This window comes from Callithrix jacchus, chromosome 20 (genome assembly GCF_049354715.1).
Source record: "Callithrix jacchus isolate 240 chromosome 20, calJac240_pri, whole genome shotgun sequence".
Lineage (NCBI taxonomy): Eukaryota > Metazoa > Chordata > Mammalia > Primates > Cebidae > Callithrix > Callithrix jacchus.
Window position 1 is genome coordinate 39,632,183 of NC_133521.1, and position 22,242 is coordinate 39,654,424.

Genomic DNA, 22,242 nt, shown 5'->3' on the forward strand with positions numbered 1-22,242 from the left:
GGTTTCACCATGTTGGCCAGGCTGGTCTCCAACTCCTGACCTCAGGTGATCCACCCGCCTTGGCCTCCCAAAATGCTGGGATTACAGACATGAGCCACCATGCCCGGCCTTTTTTTTTTTTTTTTTTTGAGATGGGGTTTTGTTTTGTCACCCAGGCTGAAATGCAGTGGCACAATCTCAGCTTACTGCAAGCTCTGCCTCCCGGGTTCAAGTGATTCTCCTGCCTCAGCCTCCCTAGTAGCTTGGATTACAGGTACCAGCCACCACGCCCAGCTAAGTTTTGTGTTTTTCGTAGATACAGGACTTCACCATGTTGGCCAAGCTGGTTTTGAACTCCTGACCTCAGGTGATCCACCTGCCTCGGCCTCCCAAAGTGCTGGAATTACAGACTTGACCCAACATGGCCAGCCCAATATTACTGACTTCTAAAGAATAACTAATGGGAATATTTCCAAATTTATCCTACAAGGCCTGTATTGTTCTGACAGTAAAACCGGAAAAGATACGTTAAAAAAAAAAAAAAAAAAAGGAAGAAAACTACAGGCCAAAATACTTCCTGAATGTTGATGTAAAAATCCATAACAAAATACTGGCAATGGAATTCAATAGCACATTAAAAAGACCATTCATCATGACTAAGTGGGATTTATCCTAGGGATACAGGGATGTTTCTTACACAAATCAGTGTGATACAGTATCTCGACAGAACGAAGGACAAAACCATATGATCATTTCAACTGATGCAAAAAAAAAAAAATCATCTGATAAAATTCAGTATCTTTTCATGATAAAAACCTTCAATGAAAAAAAAAACCTATGCATAGAAGGAACATCCCTCGACATAACAAAAGCCATATACAATAGGTCTATAGCTAGTGTCATGATGAATGGGAACAAACTGAAATCCTTTCCTCTAAGATCTAGAACAGGACACGGACGCTCACTTCCACTCCTGTTATGCCACATACTACTGGAAGTCCTGGCTAGTGTAAGCAGACAAACAAAGAAATAAGGAACATCCAAGTTGGAAAGGAAGAAGTTGAATTATTCTCGTTTGCAGATGATATAATATTATATTTGATGAAAAACCTAAAGACTCCATCAAAAAACAATTAAAACTAATACATAAATTCAGTCAAGTTGCAAGATACAAAATCAACATACAAAAATCAGTAGCATTTCTATATGCCAACAGCAAACAATCTGAAAGAGATGTCAAGAAAGTAACCCCACTTACAATCGCTATAAATAAAATGAAACATCTGGAAATCAGCCTAATCAGAGAAGTGAAAACTCTCTACAATGAAAATTACATAATACTGATGAAAGAAATTGAAGATGACACAAAAAATTGAAAGATATTCCAGATCCATATATTGGAAAAATCAATATTATTAAAATGTCTACACTACTCAAAGAAATCTATAGATTCAGTGCAATCCCTATCCAAATACTAATTACATTCTTCATAGACATAGAAAAAGAAATCCAAAAATTTATATGGAAGCACAAAAGACTCAGAAGACCCAAAGCTATACCGAGCAAAAAGAATAAAACTGGAGGAATCACATTACGTGACTTCAAATTGTACTACAGAGCTGTAGTAACCAAGACAGTATGTTACTGGCATAAAAACAGACATATAGGCCAAAAGAACAGGATAGAGAGAATCCACAAATAAATATACACATCTATGATGAACTCATTTTCAACAAATGCCAACAACATACACCAGGGAAAGACAGTGTCTTCAATAAATGGTAATGAGAAAATTCAGTCAGGCGCTGTGGCTCATGTCTGTAATGCCAACACTTAGGGAGGCTGGGTGGATCACTTGAGCCCAGGAGTTTGAAACCAGCCTGGGCAACATGGCAAAATCCTGTCTCTACAAAAAATGCAAAATAATAGCCAGGCGTGGGCATGTGCCTGTAGTCCCAGCTACAGGGGAGGCTAGGGTGGGTGGATCACTTGAGATCGGTGGGGGCAAAGGCTGCAGTGAGCTTTGATCACACCATTGCACTCCAGCCTCAGTGACAGAATGAGACCCTGAAAAGAAAGAGAGAGAGAGACAGACAGAGAGAGAGAGAGAAAGGAAGGAAGGAAGGAAGGAAGGAAGGAAGGAAGGAAGGAAGGAAGGAAGGAAGGAAGGAAGCAAGGAAGGAAGGAAGGAAGGGGAAGGAAAGGAAAGAAAAGAAAGGAAGGAAGAAAGAAAGAAAACTGGATATCTATATGCAGAAGAATGAAACTAGATCCATGTCTCTCACCATATAAAAAAAATCAAATCAAAATGGATTAGATACTTAAATCTAAGACCTAAAACTATGAAACTATTATACTGTAAGAAAACATTGGGGAAACTCTCCAAGACATTGCAACTGGCAAAGATTTCTTAAGTAACACCCAACAAGCACAGGCAAATGAGATCACATAAAGTTAAAAAGCTTCTCCACAGTAAAGTATACAATCAACAGAGTGAGGAGACAACCCACACAGTGGTAGAAAATATTTGCAAACTACACATTTGACAGGGGCTAATAATCAGAAAATATAAGAAGCTCAAACAACTCTATAGGAAAGAATCTAATAATGTGATTTAAAATGTACAAAAGATCTGAATAGGCAGTTTTCAAAAGAAGACAAGACATAAAAATGGCAAATAGGTATATGAAAATGGGCTCGGTATCATTGATCATTAGAGAAATGCAAATCAAAACTACAGTGAGATAGTATCTCCCCCCAGGTAAAATGGCTTTCATCCAAAAGTCAGGCAATAACAAATGCTGGCAAGGATGTGGAGAGAGATAACCTTTGTACACTGTTGGTGGGGATGTAAATGAGTACAGCTGCTAGGGAGAACAGCTCTAAAAATACAGCAATCACACTGCTGTGTATGTACCCAAAAGAGAGGAAATCAGTATATCAAAGAGATATCTGCAGTTCCATGTGTGTTGCAGTACTGTTAAAATAGCCAAGATTTGGAAGTAACCTGAGTGTCCATCAACAGATGAATGAATGAAGAAAATGTGGTACATAGTCACACAATGGAATACTATGCAGTCATAAAAAAGAATGAGATATTGTTATTTGCAATAACATGGATGGAACTGGAAGTCATTATGTTAAATGAAATAATGTAATAAGCATAAAGACAAACTTCTCATGTTCTCACTCATTTGTGGGAGCTAAAAGTTAAAGCGCTAAAACTCATGGAGGTAGAGAATGATGGTTACCAGATGCTGGGAAGAGTAGTGGAGGGGACTAAAAAGTGGGGAGTAGGAATGATTAATGGGTACAAAAAATAGAAAGAATGAATAAGATATAGTATTTAATAGCACAACAGAGTATGGATAGCCCAATAGTCAATAATAATTGAATTGTATGTTTAAAAATAACTAAAAGAGTATAACTAGATTGTGTGTAACACAAAGGATAAATGCTTAAGGTGATGGATATCCCATTTACCCTGATCTAATTATTATGCATTGCATGCTTATATAAAAATATCTCATGTTGCTCATAAATATAAACATCTCCTATGTAACCACAAAACATTAAAAATTTAAAAAAATAAACAAAGCTCTTAAATGATAAATTTTCCTCTGTGTTAGTTTGCTAGGGCTACCATAAGTAAGTACCACAGACAAAGTGTCTTAAAAAAACAGAAATTTCTTTTCTCACAGTTCTGTAGGCTGGAAGTCCAAGACCAAGGTGTCGGTAGGGTTGGTTTCTCCTGAGCCCTGTCTCCTTGGCTTTCAGATGATCACCTTCTTGCTGTGTCCTGACTTGGTCATCTCTCTGTCTGTTGCACCCCTGGTGCCTCTTCCTCTTCTTAAAAGAATGGCAGTCATACCCAATTAGGGCCCTACTCTTATGATCCCGTTTAACCATAACCATCTTTTTGAAGGTTCTGTCTCCAAATACAGTCATGTTCTAAGATACTGGAGATTAGGACTGCAACATGTGAACTTTTCTTGGAACTGGGGAGAACAATTCAGTCCATAACACCTTCATTGATAAGGAACAGGGGAATTCAGCAGAGAACACAATGAGGGACTCCCTAGGACTTACTGGAGTTTTGTGAAACAATAGGAAAGGCTTTGAGCCAGTAAAGAAAAAGCTAGAATGTAATACAAGAATTAGAAAAGTCAAAGTATGTCTAAAAGGCTATCTATAATCAATAAATCCACAGAAATTAACATTCAATGTAATGCTGACTTGTTGATGTATCTTTGGCAAAATTAATGTAATAGCAATTTTGTAAAGCATGCTTATTTGGGAGTTCACAGCTGTTGTTTTCATTTTGAAGCAAAGTGCATGGAGAAGGAGAGGCAGTCAGTCACTAATAAGGGCTCCAGAAGAGGCACGTGGTTGCCCTGACCCACCACATTGTCTTCTGTCTGGCAGCTCTGTCACTTTCTGAATAACAAGAATTTTGGTGGCACAGATTTATCATGGAGCTGTGTACCAGCCAGGAAAAACAGAGCTGGAATTGATGATTCTATTCCAGTTATTTGTTGCTGCAGAGTAAATAACCCTGAAGAAACCATCTCAGGCTGCTGTGAGTAAGCAGCTGGTCTGGGAGGCAGAATAATGGGTCCCCAGTGACATACACGTCCCAAAGGCTGCAAACTATGAGCCCGTTACCTCACGTGGGAAATGGGACTGTGCACATGTGATTGAGTGAAGGATCTTGAGATGAGGAGGTTATCCTGGATGATCTGGGTGGATCTGATGCAATTACAAGGGTCCTTGTAAGAAAGAGGCATGAGGGTCAGAGCCAGAGAGAAATTGGAAGATGGTACCCAGCTGACTTTGAAGATGGAGGAAGGGACCAGGAACCAAGGAATGCAGGTGACTTCTAGAAGCTGGAAAAGTCAAGTGAACTAGTTCTCCCCTAGAGCCTCCTAGAGTTAAACCTAGTTGCCTAAACATTACAAATTTATTACGATAAAATCAAGGACACTGCTGAGTCCTTGATTTTATCGTAATAAATTTGTAATGTTTAGGCAACTAGGTTTGTCGTAATTTGTTACAGCAGCCATGGGAAACTAATGTGTCTGGTTTGAGCTGGGTATCAGATCAAATGCCTTTGGGCCTATCCCATTTCCTTTAAAGGTTGTGTACCCTTCCTCCATGTCTAGTCTCTTTCCCCACAGAAAAAACTTGTGGAGGCTGGCCTTCCTTTCCAGTACCCAACAATGACTATCAAATCAAGGATCAAGGTTCACCCTGACCCAGGCTTTCTATGCCCTTCTGGAGGACATCCAGGCACATGTCCTTCTTAGCAAGGTATTAGTACTTGCTGTAATGATAAGTGCATGTTTTACAATCCTCGTTTGGCTCTCTCTACAGGCCAATCTTAAACAAGCTCTGATTTACAACAAATCACATGCACCTAAAAGCCGATTCCAAACATTTGTCTTTTTTTTACCCTCAAATTTAGACTTCATTCCTCCCAGTCTTACATAATTCAGGTCACCGTGGACACTTTCTCCTCACTCTTCACACCATGTTGAATGAACACTTAGCACTTTATCACGTTCCCAAACGGCAGGACTGACTCCAGAAAACAGATTTTATTAGAGATTTTATATACCACAAAGCACAATTTAATGAAATTTCCCTTTCGATGTTTTTTTTTCTCTCCTTCCAAAGGTCTTCAGTTGCCAGCTGCCTCCCCTCTGGTTACCTCCCCATCCCTGTCCTTCCTGGCTCCCAAATCCCCCTTGTTTCTTTCCTCGTCTTTCCCCGCCCCTTCCTTTCCCCATGACCAGCACATTCATATCACATCCACCTACTCTTAGCTGCTCAATAAACTGAACACTTCCATGGGATATGCCCTCCTTGGAAGGCAAGAGGTATGCAGAGTAGGAGAGAAAAATATTGCAAATCGTGTTTGCTGTTGATTTGTCTGCTCCATTCACTTCCTCTCTGGAACTCTCACAGCAAACTGAAGTTTTCCCACATGAACTTCCCTAACTTCTCTCTCCTTCTGTTGTCACTCATCCTCCTCTTCATCCTTGCCTCCTTCCTCCCTTCTACTAACCTCTCTCTCTCCCTGGGCCTTTCATTCCGCCCCTGGCTATGCTTTAAGGATCATTCCTCTTCAGGCTCTCAATCTTTTCGTCTTTGAGCTGGGCTGGGAGCCAGGAGGGTGGAACTCTCCCCTCCACTTCCTGGTTGGGTGACACTCCTGGAAACCCTGAGGCCCTATAGCCTCTCTAAGCTCCACTTTTTCCCCCATAAAGTGGAGGCAATAAGAGTGGATGAACAAGCAGAGGTAATACGACCACATAGGGTGTTCTCAGGCTTTCATAAAAAAAATCCCCATAAAGTTCTTCCCATAGCTGCTCATGTGTAGTTATGTCTTCCCTGAAGATTTTGAGTTATTATTATTTTTATTAATGGACACTGCCCTGCACTTCTTTGTTTTTTGTTTTTTAAATTAATTTTAAGTTCCAGGGTACATGTTTGTTCACTGCCGCACTATTCACAATAGCAAAGACACGGAATCAACCCAAATGCCCATCGATGATAGACTAGATAAAGAAAATGTGGTACATATATGCCATGGAGTACCATGCAGGCTACAAAAGGAATGAGATCATGTCCTTTGCAGGGACATGGATGGAGGTGGAAACCATTATCCTCAGCAACCTAACACAGGAACAGAAAACCAAACCCCACATGTCCTCATTGTAAGTGGGAGCTGAACAGTAAGGACTTCTTTTCCCCTTTTCCCCTGAGTTCCTTCAAAAGCCAGGTGACTTTCAGCATCTATTTCTTGACAACCTCATTAACCCATTAAAGTTTGGCTCCTTTGTTTTCCGTTAAAGACTGCTCAGTTACCTGTACCCGCTGGCCACTTGTTCTCTCCTTGCTGTCTCTATCGGGCAGGATTTCCATACCTTCCCCTGACCTTCTACCTCCTGTCCAGCCTCAGTGAGAAGATCCATGTGCCTCTCATTTGGGCAGAGACAGTCAGTATTGGAACGTATGCATTGCTTAAAAGGATGTTTGTCTGAAAGTTCAAACTTCCAAAATGTCCTCCTCGGTAGGAGTCTTTGCAGCTTTTTTAATGTGCATGTGAATATACCACATTTAAAAAATCCATTCGTTAGCTGATGGACATTTAGGTTCTTTCCCATTTTTGGCTATTATGAATAATGCTTCTCTGGATATTTTTTGAATAACGTTTTGTGTGGACACTGTAAATTTTTTGTAAAGGTTAGCTAATATTTCTATCACTTTCTGTGTCCTTGGGAAAGTCACTTAAACTCTCTACACTTCAGTGTTTTCATTTTTTGAAATGAGGTTCATGAGGATAATACTAGAATCTGCCTCCTATGACAGTGGTGATCATTAAATACATTTAGGGTTGATGTTAAAACACTCAGGACAGTGCTTGGCATATAGTAGACACCTAGTAAATATTAAGAGTTATTACAAAGCATCCATTACAATTCAGGCATTTGTTGAATGCTCTCAGGTATATGATCCCAATAGCCTATGTAATGTGGCTATCCTCATTTTGCAGTTATAAAAACCAAGGTCAGAAGGGTTCAGTGACTGGACTATAAGGTAGAACTTGAATCTGAACTTTAGTCAGATTCACCAAGCCACCTCCTCCCCCAGTGACTCAGTGTAACCTTATGTTACCATGACATCAAACACCAGGCCAAAGGGTCGAAGATGCTCTTCCCAGTGGTAACTTCTTGGCCATTTGTTTGGTTTTCTACTAGCTCCACTGTTAGATGCTTGTTCCAACCTAACTCCCATTCTCACGTGGGAATAAAGTCAACACAACCCATGTCTTCTAAATATACTCCTAAGGGTGAGAAGTTTCAGGACTGGGATGGGGAGAAACATTTCTTCTTTAAGCTCTTCTCTAAGAAATGCCATCTAGAGTCAACCTCCAATGTCCTTCTCTCCTACATCTTCCATCCCTGAAGAAGGGAACACGAAAGAGTGAGAGACATCACATAGGTATACAGGGAAGAATCTTCTAGGATGCCAGGCACGCAGAATGAAGACAGACCGCCTGGGTTTTAATCCTGTCTCTACCAGTGACAAATGCATGACATTGGGCACAATTGTAAACCTCTGAGTTGCAGCTTCCCCATTAGAAGACAACGATCATTGTAATTGTTTCCTCTGGGGGTCGTGGAGAGATGAGATGAAATAACACGTGTTTAAGCATCAGCCTTGCACTTGGCATGCAGTGAATGGTCCAGTAGCATTTGCGATCCAAAAGCCATCCCCCTTGAGGGTCTGGGGGAGCAGCTGACAGTCTGTGTGCTTGTGCCTTCTTATCCTGCCAGCTGCTGGCATCACTGCCTTTGACTCTGACACCGAATTACCCTCCATCCTCTGCCCCGTCACTCACTAGCACTTGAGTAGATGACCCCAACAGGTCATTCTCTCCAGATTTGATGACATCTACTGCAGGACACTTTTCCCCACTGTAATAACATGTTGACCATCCTTCCCACACAAACAGCATAGCTCTTTAACCCAAATCCCAGCAAGGCAGTTGGATAAATATTTAACCAAGGATCTAAAGCACTGACTGGGAGGCAACTCTATGGTATAAAGGGCAGTTGGAAAATCTTTCTGTTTGAGAGGCCTAAAAGCACCTCCTGGCCAGTTTTCCTCTTCAGAAATGTCTGCATAAACACTTGTGTGCAATTGCATGCTATGCTTGAAAACAAGACCCTCTAAAATGACTCAGGCCTCAGAGATTTTATGTCGTTGTGGCTTGAACCTTGGTCTTGGGTCATTAGCTAGGTGACCTGACCCAGGTCATCTTGTCTGCCTCTATCTTCAAATGAGGCACCTGAGTAGCACCTGAGTCCAGGGTAATATTTCTCAGACTTGGCACTACTGGCCTTTTGGTGGGGGAAAATTCTTTCTGCAGAGGGCCTGTCCCATGCATTATGGGTGTTTAACAACCTATGTCCTTGACCCATTAGATAATAGAAGCACCTACCCCTAGTTGTGACACATGTTCAGATATTTCCCATGATCATTGGGATACAAAATCACCCCCAGTTGAAAACCTCTGATCTTGGCTGCTAATTTAAATGCACTATGAGTTCTGAGTGCATAGCACAGTTACTGGTATATGGTAAGTATACCAGGTCCCGAGTGAAAGGGACCTCTCTAATGAGACATGGTAATCATAGTTGTCTGCCGCATCAAGCTGGGTTTTTGTTTTTATTTTTATTTTTTATATTTTAAAACCCAGGATTAGAGGAAGTGGGAAACAACTCTGATTGTACAAAGGGCAGTTGGAAGAGCATTCTGTTTGAGATCTAAAACCTTTTTTGGGCCAGTTTTCCTCCAGAAATCACAGAGTACACACCTGTGTACAATTGCATGCTATGCTTGAGTAAGAAGGGGTGAAAATAAACCCCTCTAAAACAGGTGCCCTCTGTTGCCCAGGTTGGAGTGCAGTGGGATGACTGTAGCTACCTAACCGTATAGCTTTACTTTTTGGGTGGAGACAGGGCTCAGGCAGGATAAATCACAGCTAAGAAGCTATTCTCCCATGGATAAAACATGCCAAGGTAGAAGAACAAAAGAGACCTAGGCAAGGAAAAGGGATTAATTGCAAAATGCTGGCATCAAGAGAACAAAGACGAGTACATTTGCAAAACTAGAGCTATGTTTGATTTGCTGAAACTTACCATGGATTAAGAGCTGGTGAAACCAGGGTGCATGGAAAGATAAGACCAAGGGACCCTGAGTTCCTTCTCCCACCCCTGAACAGTCGTGCAAATGTCCTGGGGGTTTTAGGCAGAGAAAAATATTCCTGAAGGCATCCCTGGGTTTTGCTGAGATATACATGGTCTCTTGAAGTAGAGTGGCTTCTTTTTTTTTTAATTAAAAAAAATGAGATATAATTGACATACACTAAACTCCTCAGATTTAAAGTATACAATTTAATAAGTTTAGACACGTATTATGTATGTTTAATAAGTTTAGACATATATATATCCATAAAAGCATCACCACAACCAACAATCAACCGCAGTGTATATGTTCATCGTTCTCCAAAGCTTCCTTGTCCCCCTTTCTAATCCCTCCCTGCACCCTCCCCCATATTAATGCTGGAGCTGCCATAACAAAATAGCACAGATTGGGTAATTTCAACAACCAAAATTTATTTCTCAAAGTTCTGGAGACTGGAAGTCCAAGATCAGGGTGCTGGCATGGTCAGGTTCTGGTGAAGACTCTCTTCCTGGCTTGCAGATGGCCATCTTCTCACTGTGTGCTCATGTGGTACAGAGAAAGAACAAATAAGCTCTCTGGTATCTCTTCTTAAAAGGGTACTCATCCCTCTCATCCTGAGGGCTCCATCCTCATGACTTAATTACCTCCCAAAGGCTCAATCTCCAAATACCATCACGCTAGGGATTAGGGCTTCAAAATATGAATTTTGATGGGGGTGGGCACGGTGTTCATAGCACCCCCACCCTTCAAGTAACCACTGATGTGTTTCACTAGAGATTAATTTGCATTTCCCAGAACTCTACATAAAGGGAATTATACCAAAGACTACATGCTCTTTTTTGTTTGGCTCTCTCACTGCCCATAATTGTTTTGAGACATCCATGTTGTTACATATATCAGGTTCATTCCCTCTGATGGCGGAGTGGTGTTCCATCACATGGCTGGGCCACAGTTTGCTTATTCATGCACCCAGTGGATGCTTCTTTGACCTGGGAAATCTTTGCCAAGACTGGGAGCCCTGTTGTTACAGGTCTAGTCTTCCTGTGAGACTCCTTGAGGCACTGTGAGCCCTCACTGCCTTCACCCCTTCATAATGTCAGTGTCTTCCTGCAGAAGACCACCAGGAATGCAACTCAATTCATTTTCTAGGGAAGCTGTAACAAACTACCACAAACGGAGTGGTCGAAAACATCTGAAAATTATTCTTTCATAGTTCTGGAGGTCAGATGTCTAAACCAAGCGTTAGCAGGGCTGTGCATCTTCTCAACGCTCTGGGAAAGGTCCATCCCTGCCTCTTCCAGCTTCTGGTGGCCCCAGGTGTTCTTGGCTTGTGCAACACAACCCCAATCTCTGCTTCCATCTTCATGTGGCCTTCTTCCTTGTGTCTTCTCTTTTTTTGTCTTGATGACACCCATCATTAATTAGATTCAGGGCCCATCCTAATCCAGGATGATCTTATCTAGAGATCCCTGCCTCAGTTACATCTGCACAGACTGTCATTCCAAGTAGATCACCCTCTTTCCTGGCTTCCGTTTATCTTGCCTTCCATTACTTCCTTACAGCTGGTTTAGTGACCAACTCAGTTTAAGGCTGAATCTCACCAGGTTCTAAGCTAAATGTGATTTAGGTGGGATACAGAGCATCTGCCCTAGCCCTAGAATATATCTTTTCTCACACCCTCTTACAGAAATGCCCCACCATTCCCCATCATATGCGTTATTTCTAGTTGGAGCCCAATCCATTTGATTATAGGTGCTGTAGTGGGTTGAATAGTGAACCCTCCTCCCCGCTAAAAGATATATTCATCAGGAACCTCAGAAGGTAGGTTGATCAGCATAGAAGATCAGGGCCTGGTGGGTGGATGCTCTTCATCTTACCTAAATCAATTTTTTGTTTGTTTTTTGAGACGAAGTTTCACTCTATTACCAGGCTGGAGTGCAGTGGTGTGATCCCAGCTCACTGCAACCTCTGCCTCCTGGGGTCCAAGCTATTCTTATGTCTCAGCCTCCCATGTAGCTGGGATTACAGGCATGTGCTACCATGCTTGGCTAATTTTTGTATGTTTAGTAGAGACAGAGTTTAACCATGTTGGCCAGGTGGGTCTTGAACTCCTGACCTCAGGTGATCTGCTCACCTCGGCTTCCCAAAGAGTTGAGATTACAGGTATAAGACACTGCACCCGGCCCTAAATTCCATTTTGCTTAGGAGTTGGGCAAGAGTGATCCTTCGACTTGGTTTGTTGTCATACCAGCTGCAATGGGGTGCCAAAGAAGGCAGAAGCAAATGAAGCCACACTGTGGGAATGAGCAAGAACATTGCTCACCTGGGCACAGGGGCCCTTGCCTGCCTTTGTCTGCCTGAGTGACTGATACCAGCTCCTAGCATACAGTAGATGCTGATTAAATATTTATTGGATGAACAAATGAATATATCTAACTTGACTTCTTTTTCTCCCATTTTTCCCACAGGAGGGGCCCCAATGGCGAAGCTGGCATCTTACGGCTCAACAAAGGCAGCTGTGATCATGTTCTCATCAGTTATGAGAATCGAGCTTTCCAAGTGGGGAGTTAAAGTTGTTTCCATCCAACCTGGAGGCTTCCGAACGGGTAGGTTTCTGAGCCCAAGAACCCTGTGATGTTCATCCTGGAAGGAACCCTGAAGGTCCTCTTGGTCTGGCAGAGAACAATGGAACCCCTCAGTGTTGTCAGAGATGAACACAGCCAGACATCGGTTAAAGTGGTGAAAACGGGCTTGATTCAGTAACTGCTGACAGTAGGGGAAAGAGCTAAGCTGCATTCTGATTTGTGCAAAGGCAATTTAAACATTTTTTTTTTTTTTTTTTGAGACAGAGTTTCGCTCTTGTTACCCAGGCTGGAGTGCAATGGCGCGATCTCGGCTCACCGCAACCTCCGCCTCCTGGGTTCAGGCAATTCTCCTGCCTCGGCCTCCCGAGTAGCTGGGATTACAGGCACGCGCCACCATGCCCAGCTAATTTTTTGTATTTTTAGTAGAGAAGGGGTTTCACCATGTTGACCAGGATGGTCTTGATCTCTTGACCTCGTGATCCACCCGCCTCGGCCTCCCAAAGTGCTGGGATTACAGGCTTGAGCCACCGTACCCGGCCGCAATTTAAACATTTTAAAAGAAGAATGAACGAGAAGGGAGAGCGGGGGTCAGTAAGTCAGATAAGTGAAAAGGTACAAGGGTCCGTCAGTGTTTATACAGGGGGTTCAGCTGTGTCTGCTACTTTACAATCAAAGAAGTCCAGATTCTTCCCACAGAGACTGAGAAGCAGAGGTGTGATCTTCTGCGTTGCAAGAGCTATATATTTACAATTTAAAGTTCTTTTTAGGAAGTATTTCAGGAAAGGGAAGTCAGGGACCTCTCAGGGATGTGTTGGCTAGAACAAATAGTAAATTTTTCTGGTAAAGTTGAGCCTTCTTTAGGCAGGCGTTTCAGTGAGCGACTGGTGTCATCCAAGGGACAGGGCCTCACACTGCTAGAAACTGTGCTGGGGTTTGGTTAAGCCTCTTAGTGCAGGAGTTTGGATGAGGCTGTCATGTGTCCAGAGTTCTTCAGCTCTCAGTGTCCACCCAGCAGGACTTGGGACGGGTGGGCCTCTTCTAAGTGCCAGGCTCTCCACGTACGGTGTCATCCCTGCTTCCTTTAACAAAGGAATTGCAGTGGCTCCCTAATCATAAGCAAGCAGAGGCCCACTGGTTTAGAACCCTGGACCCTGGTGCCTGCTCTGAGCAGGACCTTTCTGGGACTCACACTCCCTCCCTTGATGGTAGGGTTGTATTTGGTCTGCGGAAGTGCAGCTCAAAAATGTCCCTAATTGACTCTCACCAATTTTGATTATTTTCGTTGCCCCACCCAAACCTGTCTAACAAAATACAATCCATTCGTTTCATACTAGGTTTCTTTATTTAGATCAAGAGCTTATTTTCATCTAAAAGTTTGACCAGACACTCCGAGTAACATTTATTAGTCTTTTGTTCCCATTGGCTAAGAAGATTTCTTTCCCCAGCTTCTTCATATTTCAGAAACAATATTTTTCTCCTTCCCTCTGAAGAATATGACCCACCTTCCCTCCACCCCAAGAGGAGATGGCTATTCTCTCCTCTCCCCTCCCTGAATATCTGAACTCTGGGCAGAGGCAGCCTACCCAAAGGCTCTGACTTTCATTCTGGGCCATCAAACATTTAATTGGTGATTTAAGTGAAGACGCAAAAAGTATGTCTAATAAATGACCACAACCTGGTAGGTATCGCTAAACGCACTAAAGAACAAACCCTAAAGGTTCGAATGTTAACTCACATGCAAAAGATAAAATCTAAACAGAAATATTGAAATTTTGCCTTGAAACACTCAATAGCTGAGAACCTCCTAAGGTTGTGGAGGGGGCACAGGACTCAGAGAAAGGGACGGAGACCCAGAGAGAGGAATATGGGTCACCAGGATGAGAGGCAGGACCGGGGCAATAGAAAGACACAGGAGATGAAGTCTTGAGAGGGGTTTCCAACTTGGAGACTCCCTGAGTAGGGAGGAGAATTGTGGGGAGGTGATGGAGAAGAGACATGGGTCAGAGGTAAAGCCAAATGCGCTGGGTGGACTGAGAGACTGGGATACAGAGAGAGGAAAGCTGGTTGAGAGCTAGTGGAAGAGGGAAAAGGTAAACCTGGCAGGAGGATTGAGGGTTTAGTGACACAGCCCAAAGAGAATTCCAACACACAGATGTAAAATTCTATTTGGACGAGAGAGCAACCCTTCAGTTAAGTTACGGTTCTGGAGATTCAGTATAGTCGCTATGCAGAGTATTTCTGGGGAGCTGTTCTTACCAGGCGATGGGCTCCCCACTTTCTATACACTCTCTACTGATGTTGATCTGATTTTTTAAAATCAAGAAATATATATACAGAAAAAAGCATTATACACACATAGTTCAACAAATTATTTTAAATACTCCTGTACTTAACACCCATATCAAAACATAAAACATTACCGACACCCAGAAGCCCCTATATGATCCTCTACCATCACAGCCCTCGCAACCTCCCAGTAGGGACACCTCTTACTTTTTGTGATGATCATTCATTTGCTTTTCTTTGCAGTGTTACATCCATTTCAATCAATAGCATTTGACTTTAACTGCTTTTGCACTTTGAGTGGAATCAATAAGTATGTATCCTTTTCTCTCTGGCCTCTTTCACTCAACATTCTGATTTGATAATTTATCTACATTGTGTGTAGCTGCAGTCCACGCATTTCATTGCTGTGTAGTATTTTGTGAATATGCTACAATTTTTCTACTGTTGATGGGATGTTTGAGTCCCTCCTAGTTTGAACGTGTGTGAACAATGCAGCTATGAACTTTCTAGCACATGTTCTTCGGTTTTCGTGTGCTTGATTTTCCTATGACACACGCTCTGGAGTGAAATTGTTACCAGAAAGGGTCCTGATCCTGAACCCAAGAGAGGATTTTTGGATCTTGCATGAGAAAGAATTTGGGGTGAGTCCACAGAGTAAAGTGAAAGCAAGTTTTTATTTATATATATATTTTTTGAGACAGAGTCTCACTCTGTCACCAGGCTGGAATGCAGTGGCATGATCTCGGCTCACTGCAACCTCTGCCTCCTGACTTCAAGCAATTCTCCTGTCTCAGCCTCCTGAGTAGCTAGGACTACAGGGACACACCACCACGCCCAACTAATTTTTGTATTTTTAATAGAGATGGGGTTTCATCATGTTGACTCAGGTATTCTCGATCTCTTGACCTCATGATCTGCTTGCCTTGGCCTCCCAAAGTGCTGGGATTACAGGCGTGAGCTATTGCTCCTGGCCTTGAAAGCAAGTTTATTAAGAAAGTAAAGCAATAAAAGAATGGCTACTTCTTAGGCAGAGCAGCAGCATGGACTGCTTGACTGAGTATACTTATATTTATTTCTTGATTATATTCTAGACAAGGGTGGAGTGGATTATTCATGAGTTTTCTGGGAAAGTGGGAGGGGCGACTCGAAACTGTGGGTACCTCCTCCTTTTAGGCAATACGGAGTAACTTCTGGATGTTGCCACGGCATTTGTAAACTGCCATGGTGCTGGTGGGAGTGTCTTTTAGCATGCGAATGCATTATAAGTAGCATATAACAAACAGTGAGGATGACCAGAGATCACTGTTGTTGCCATCTTGATTTTGGTGGGTTTTGGCAGCTTCTTTACTGCACCCTGTTTTGTCAGCAGGGTTATTATGACTTGTATCTTGTGATACCAATCCTGCCAACCTCTTGTCTAATTCCGTGATTAAGACTGCCTAAGCTCCTGGGAATGCAGCACAGCAGGTCTTATTTTCGTTTTACCCAGCCCCTATTCAGACTGGAGTTACTCCGGTTGGAATGCCTCTGCAAGAATAACTAGATCATAGGGTTTTCCTGTCTTCAGCTTTACTGAATCATACCAATCTGTTTTCTAAAATAGTGCTCTGGTTTACACCTCCACCCTTTCTACGCATACCCCAATCACCACGACTTAGAGGAGCAGGTTTCACATAATTCTCCAGGTGATAGTGCTGTGCTGGGGTGCATAACATGCCCTAGGGTGGGGATCTGGTACACCATGGACATGATGGTTGGGAATTTGAGATCAGATCCTAAGATGCAGTGCCTAGGTTCTTCCTTTTATATCAGGTTTAAAGCTATCTGATGAGCTCTCTGAAGGCAAGAAACCCAAGAGAAGAAGGCAGACATCTCATGTTTGGAGAATGACATACTTATATTTATTTGAAGGTGGGGGCAAGAAAAGAAATCTTTTTTTTTTTCTTTTGAGATGGAGTCTTGCTCTGTCACCCGGGCTGGAGTACAGTGGCATGATCTTAGCTCACCGCAACCTCTACCTCCCAGGTTAATGCAATTCTCCTGTCTCAGCCTTCTGACTAGCTGGGACTACTGGCATGTGCCACCATGCTCGGCTAACTTTTTTTGTATTTTTAGTAGAGACGGTGGTTCACCGTGTTAGCCAGGATGGTTTAGATCTCCTGGCCTTGTGATCTGTCCGCCTCAGCCTCCAGTGCTGGGATTACAGGTGTGAGCCACCGTGCCTGGCCAAGAAAAGGAATCTTTAGGGACACAGACAAGGAGCTTCTGAAGACATTCTAAGAGACATTCCCGATTTTTTTGGCCTGCAATAAAGATAGCTAAATAATACTACATGCCTAGCATATTTTAAGTGCTTTATGTGCATGATCTCTCGTAATCCCCACCTATGAAGTAGGCATCATAATAGTCCCATCTTGCAGTGAGAACGGGGGCGGGGGCTCAGCAAAGTTAAGGAAGTTCCAAAGCCATAGAGCTGATAGGAGTCAGAGATGGGATTTCGATCCAGGTCATAGCAATAACCTCATTGTGTGTAGCACCAAAGTGGCACGGAATGGATGGGTGGGACGATTGTGTCAAAAGTGGCAGATGATGATGGACTGATGGCAAAAGACTGATACCTATGTCACTCACAAGGAAAGCTTTGGGGACTCTGGATAGGGTACCCACAAGAGTGGCCAGAAAGTCCATGAGGTGTTTAAAGAATGAGGAGGTAGAAAGGAAAAGGAACCCCCAGCCTGTGAGACAGGGACAGGGGAGAGGTAGCAGGAGGAATAGTAGCTCAGGCAAACATGTTTTTCAGGACCTAGAAGCCTCCAGAGTAATTGTCAGGATAATCATTTCTTTCTTTCTTTTTTTTTTGAGACGACGTTTCGCTCTTGTTACCCAGGCTGGAGTGCAATGGCGCCATCTCGGCTCACCGCAACCTCCGCCTCCTGGGTTCAGGCAATTCTCCTGCCTCAGCCTCCCGAGTAGCTGGGATTACAGGCACGCGCCACCATGCCCAGCTAATTTTTTGTATTTTTAGTAGAGATGGGGTTTCACCATGTTGACCAGGATGGTCTCGATCTCTTGACCTTGTGATCCACCCGCCTCGGCCTCCCAAAGTGCTGGGATTACAGGCTTGAGCCACTGCGCCTGGCCAGGATAATCATTTCTTTAAGCATGGTATGTGCCTTCCTGAAAAGAAAGGAGCAATTGAAACTTTGTTTGTATTTTCATGACTATAATTGGATTGCACTGGCCTACATTTCCGAGGGAGCACCCCTCCTTCTCTGTAGTCCTGATATCCAGCAGTCACCTAGGCTAGCAAGGGCTCATCCCCACAGCTATCTGAGCAACCAAGCACTTTGCAGGAGGGAGCGTGGGAGACTGCAACCTTTCTGTAGAGTCACCCGGCAGTAGCTAATAAAATTCAGACCAGGCGGCACCTTGAGGACTCTTGCCTACAGAATCAAAGCCAGAACAAACAAATAGGTTGTGAAAGTCTATTTACTTCAGCAGTGCGCGGAACGCTGAAACCTATAGGAAAAACTGGAAGGTCACTGGCTCGGGAAGTGGTTGGCTAAAGCTGTTCAATGGGAAATTCTGTTGCTTTGGTTTAATTCAGAGACATTGACAAGAAGGGAGGTCTGTGATTTATTACTAAGCCAAAAAAAAAAATTCATGGAAAATAGAAATATTATAATCCTTCTTATTTTTGTTATTTCCTGGTCAAAAAAAAATTAAACGAAATTCTTCTATGTGTATGTCCATTTGTATGAACAAGGAAGGAATGCAGAAGAGAACATAAGACTGTTAGTTACCTTAGCAGAGATTAATTTAAAAAATATGCACATCTCCTTATTATTCACTTTATATAATGAGCAGGCACAGCTGCTATATGTTAAAGTAAATATATAATATTTAATTTTATGTAAGTATATATTGCCTTTATTTTAAAAATATATTTATACTTAATCGTATACAATGTGTATATTAAATTTAAATATATGTGCAAATTATATTAAAATTATATTTCATATCTATTTTTAAAATATAAATGAAAAGTGTATCTATTAAATAGATTAAATATTTAAAATCCTGTATTTTTATTTTTACTTTTTTTTTTGAGACGGAGTTTTGCTCTTGTTACCCAGGCTGGAGTGCAATGGCGCCGTCTCGGCTCACCACAACCTCCGCCCCCTGGGTTCAGGCAATTCTCCTGCCTCAGCCTCCTGAGTAGCTGGGATTACAGGCACATGCCACCATGCCCAGGTAATTTTTTGTATTTTTAGTAGAGACAGGGTTTCACCATGTTGACCAGGATGGTCTCGATCTGTTGACCTCGTGATCCACCCGCCTCGGCCTCCCAAAGTGCTGGGATTACAGGTGTGAGCCACCGTGCCCAGCCCTATTTTTACTTTTTTTGAGATGGAGTCTTGCTCTGTCACCCAGGCTGGAGTGCAGTGGTACAATCTCAGCTCACTGAAACCTCTGCCCCCCGGGTTCAAGCAATTCTTCTTGCCTCAGCCTCCCAAGTACCTGGGATTACAGGTACCCATCACCATGCCCAGCTAACTTTTGTATTTTTTAGTAGTCACAGGGTTTTGTCATGTTGGCCAGGCTGGTCTTGAACTCCTGACCTCAAGTGATCCATGCACATGGGCCTCCCAAAGTGCTGGGATTACAGGCATGAGCCACTATGCCCAGCCTAAAATCCTGTATCTAATTTTAAATATAGAGGTAGGGATTACTTCTATATTTAAAAAATATTATATGTGTGTATGTTCATATGAATGTATATATACTATATTATATAGAATATATATTATAGACATTACATAATATATTATATGTGTGATAGTCACCCACATACATCAGTGTTTGTGGCAGCAGCACTTGTAAAAGCCCAGTTGAAAACAAGCCAGTGCCCATCACAGTATAGTGGATAAATAATTCATGGCATATGCACAATGGAATACTTAGCCGAAAGGAGAATGAACACACAGTGCATGGATGACTCTTACAAACAAAATGTTGAATAAAGAAGCTGATGCAAAAGAATGAGTACTATTCACACGATTAGGTTTATATAATGTTCAAACCCAGGCAAAATGAATCTATCCTGTTCATCGGGACAGTGGTTACTGAGAAGGGGGCTGAGAGGAGAGACTTTAAAGGCTGGTCCTGTCCTGTTTTTTTTTTTTTTTTTAATTTCCTTTTTCTTTTCTTAAAATTGGAGTCTAGCTCTGTTGCCCAGGCTGGAGTGCAGTGGTGCAATCATATAATAGCTCACTACATCCTCCAACCTGTAGGCTCAAGGGGTCCTCGCACCTCAGTCTGTGAATAGTTGGGACTATAGGGGAGCACCATTGTTTCCAGCTAAATTTCTGTGTACATGTACATATATATATTTTAGAGATGGGATCTCACTATGTCTGTTGCCCAGGCTGATTTTGAACTCCTAGGCTCAAGTGATCCTCCTTCCTGGGCCTCCCAAAGAGCTGACATTACACGTATGAGCCACTGTGCCCAGCCCTTGTTTTGTTCCTTGATTCTGTTTGCTGGTCACATGGGCTATCAGTTTGGAAAATCGCAATCACGTGTGCACTTTTGTGTATGTGGAGTTAGAAATCATAATAAATGCCATTATAAAGCATATGTTTTAAAAGGCATTTGCAGGCCAGGTGCAGTGGTTCATGCCCATAATTCCAGCACTTTGGGAGGCCAAGGCAGGGAGATCATTTGAGGTGAGGAGTTCCAGACCGGCTTGACCAATATGGTGAAACTCCATCTCTACTAAAAATACAAAAATCAGCCAGGCGTAGTAGTGATTGCCTGTAATCCCCACTACTCGGGAGGCTGAGGTAGGAGAATCGCATGAACTTTGGAGGCAGAGGTTGCACTGAGCTGAGATCGCACCACTGCACTCCAGCCTGGATGACAGAGCAAGACTCTGTCTCACAAAAATAAATAAATAAATAAATACATACATACATATATACAAATAAAAGGCATTTACAAAGGCCTGTCCTTTCCAACAGAGATGAGCACCTGCTCCCTGACTTGGCCTTCCCAGGACCTGACTCTTTCCTTTCGCTCCAGGTATTGCAGGCTCAAGTGACAAGTGGGAAAAGCTGGAGAAGAACATTCTGGAACAACTCCCCCGTGAGGTACAGGAAGACTATGGCCAGGACTACATACTAGCACAGCGGAATTTCCTCCACCTCATCAACTTGAGGGCCAGCACGGACTTCTCTCCGGTGCTGCGGGACATCCAGCATGCTATCTCCGCGAAGAGCCCCTTTACCTTTTACACACCGGGGAAAGCCGCTTACATGTGGGTCTGCTTTGCTTCCTTTCTGCCTGCGGGCATATATGATTACCTTACCGAAAGAAATATTGGCAAAAATGGGCCCATGCCCAGAGCTCTAAGCATGCCTAACTATGAGAAGAAGGCCACCTAGGCAGTGGAAGAACTTAAGGCAGTGGGAATGTCATAGTCTTGGAATGAAAAGGAAACTGTGGGTTTCTCATTAAAGTTTTTTCCTACTCTGCATTCTCTGTGAAATGTTTTGATTGAATACTACTTTGTAGTGAGAAGGCTGGAGATTAGCAACAGCCTCATGGAGAGTGTTAATTGAGTCCCTACTATGAAACAGATACATTACAGATATTCCTTCATCTAGTTCTCATCAGAGAATTGAAGTGGGTATCTTTGACCCTACTTAATATAATCAGAGAGGTTTCTTGTCACACGCTAGCAAAAGGCAGAACCAGCATTCCAATCCTGGGTTGGACACCCCTGCCTGCCAAGAGAAGAGAAAAAGAAAGAGAGGGATGAAGAGAAAGAGAGAGGGAAGGGAGAGAGGAGGCAGAAATGGCAGGGGCAGCGGTCCAGTGGATCCTCAATGTCTTCCTCATTGTGCATTGATCTTCCGTAACTACTACAACCAAGGTATTGGATTCACTGTAAATTATCAGAGCTTTGTTCTCTTCTTTCCTCTACCAGGAGCTCTGGAGATGATAGATGAGGTCTCCCATCTCAAACAGAACCCTGGAGACTTCTTGGCAGATCCAGGGAATGTGGACCGGTTTAGTGTCCACAGTAACCACCACTGTTACCACGTTTCCCCCATCTGAGCATACTGGCATGGAAAAGCCAGTTTTATCACCTGGAAGAGCTTAGTGGAAGGGAGCAATGTCAAATGATGACAGAGGTATGGTCAAGGTCAGTCGGGTGTGACAAAAGGGAAGGGGTTGGTGAGCAGAGGGTGCATGAAGAAAACGAGAACACCTTGCTCACTGCAAACCTCTCTGTTCCATTTCCTTTCTAGAATGTGGAGGCCCTTTTTCTATTTTCCTTGGTGATTTCGTGACTGAATATACTATGACAGTGCTCTGCAGTTTTCTCCCAGATAAAATAATAAATAGCCCTATAGTAAGATAAATGCTTATAAAATACTAACATGATATATTTTTAATGGGTAGTCGTACCAACAGCCCAGTGGCTCTCCACCATTGCTTCAGAGCAGAATGGAAAGAAAAACAATTAGTCTAAGTGTTGATGTCCCTAATAGGCACTTTTTGGGGATAAGTGTTGTTGAAGCCAACACTTCTATTTGCATGACTCCAGCGTTGTTCAGAGAACAAGCAA

General features: G+C 42.8%; 1 protein-coding gene across 1 annotated transcript in view; it reads left to right on the top strand.

Moving 5' to 3' along the window:
- The window catches only part of HSD17B2 (hydroxysteroid 17-beta dehydrogenase 2), a 64,321-nt gene extending 43,179 nt beyond the window's left edge, over positions 1-21,142 (top strand). The window contains exons 4-5 of the mRNA XM_002761202.6: positions 12,204-12,341; positions 20,691-21,142. Coding sequence (XP_002761248.1) covers positions 12,204-12,341; positions 20,691-21,052 — 500 coding nt within the window. The 3' untranslated portion in view covers positions 21,053-21,142. The remainder of the gene's footprint in view (positions 1-12,203; positions 12,342-20,690) is intronic.
- Positions 21,143-22,242: the final 1,100 nt, after the last annotated feature.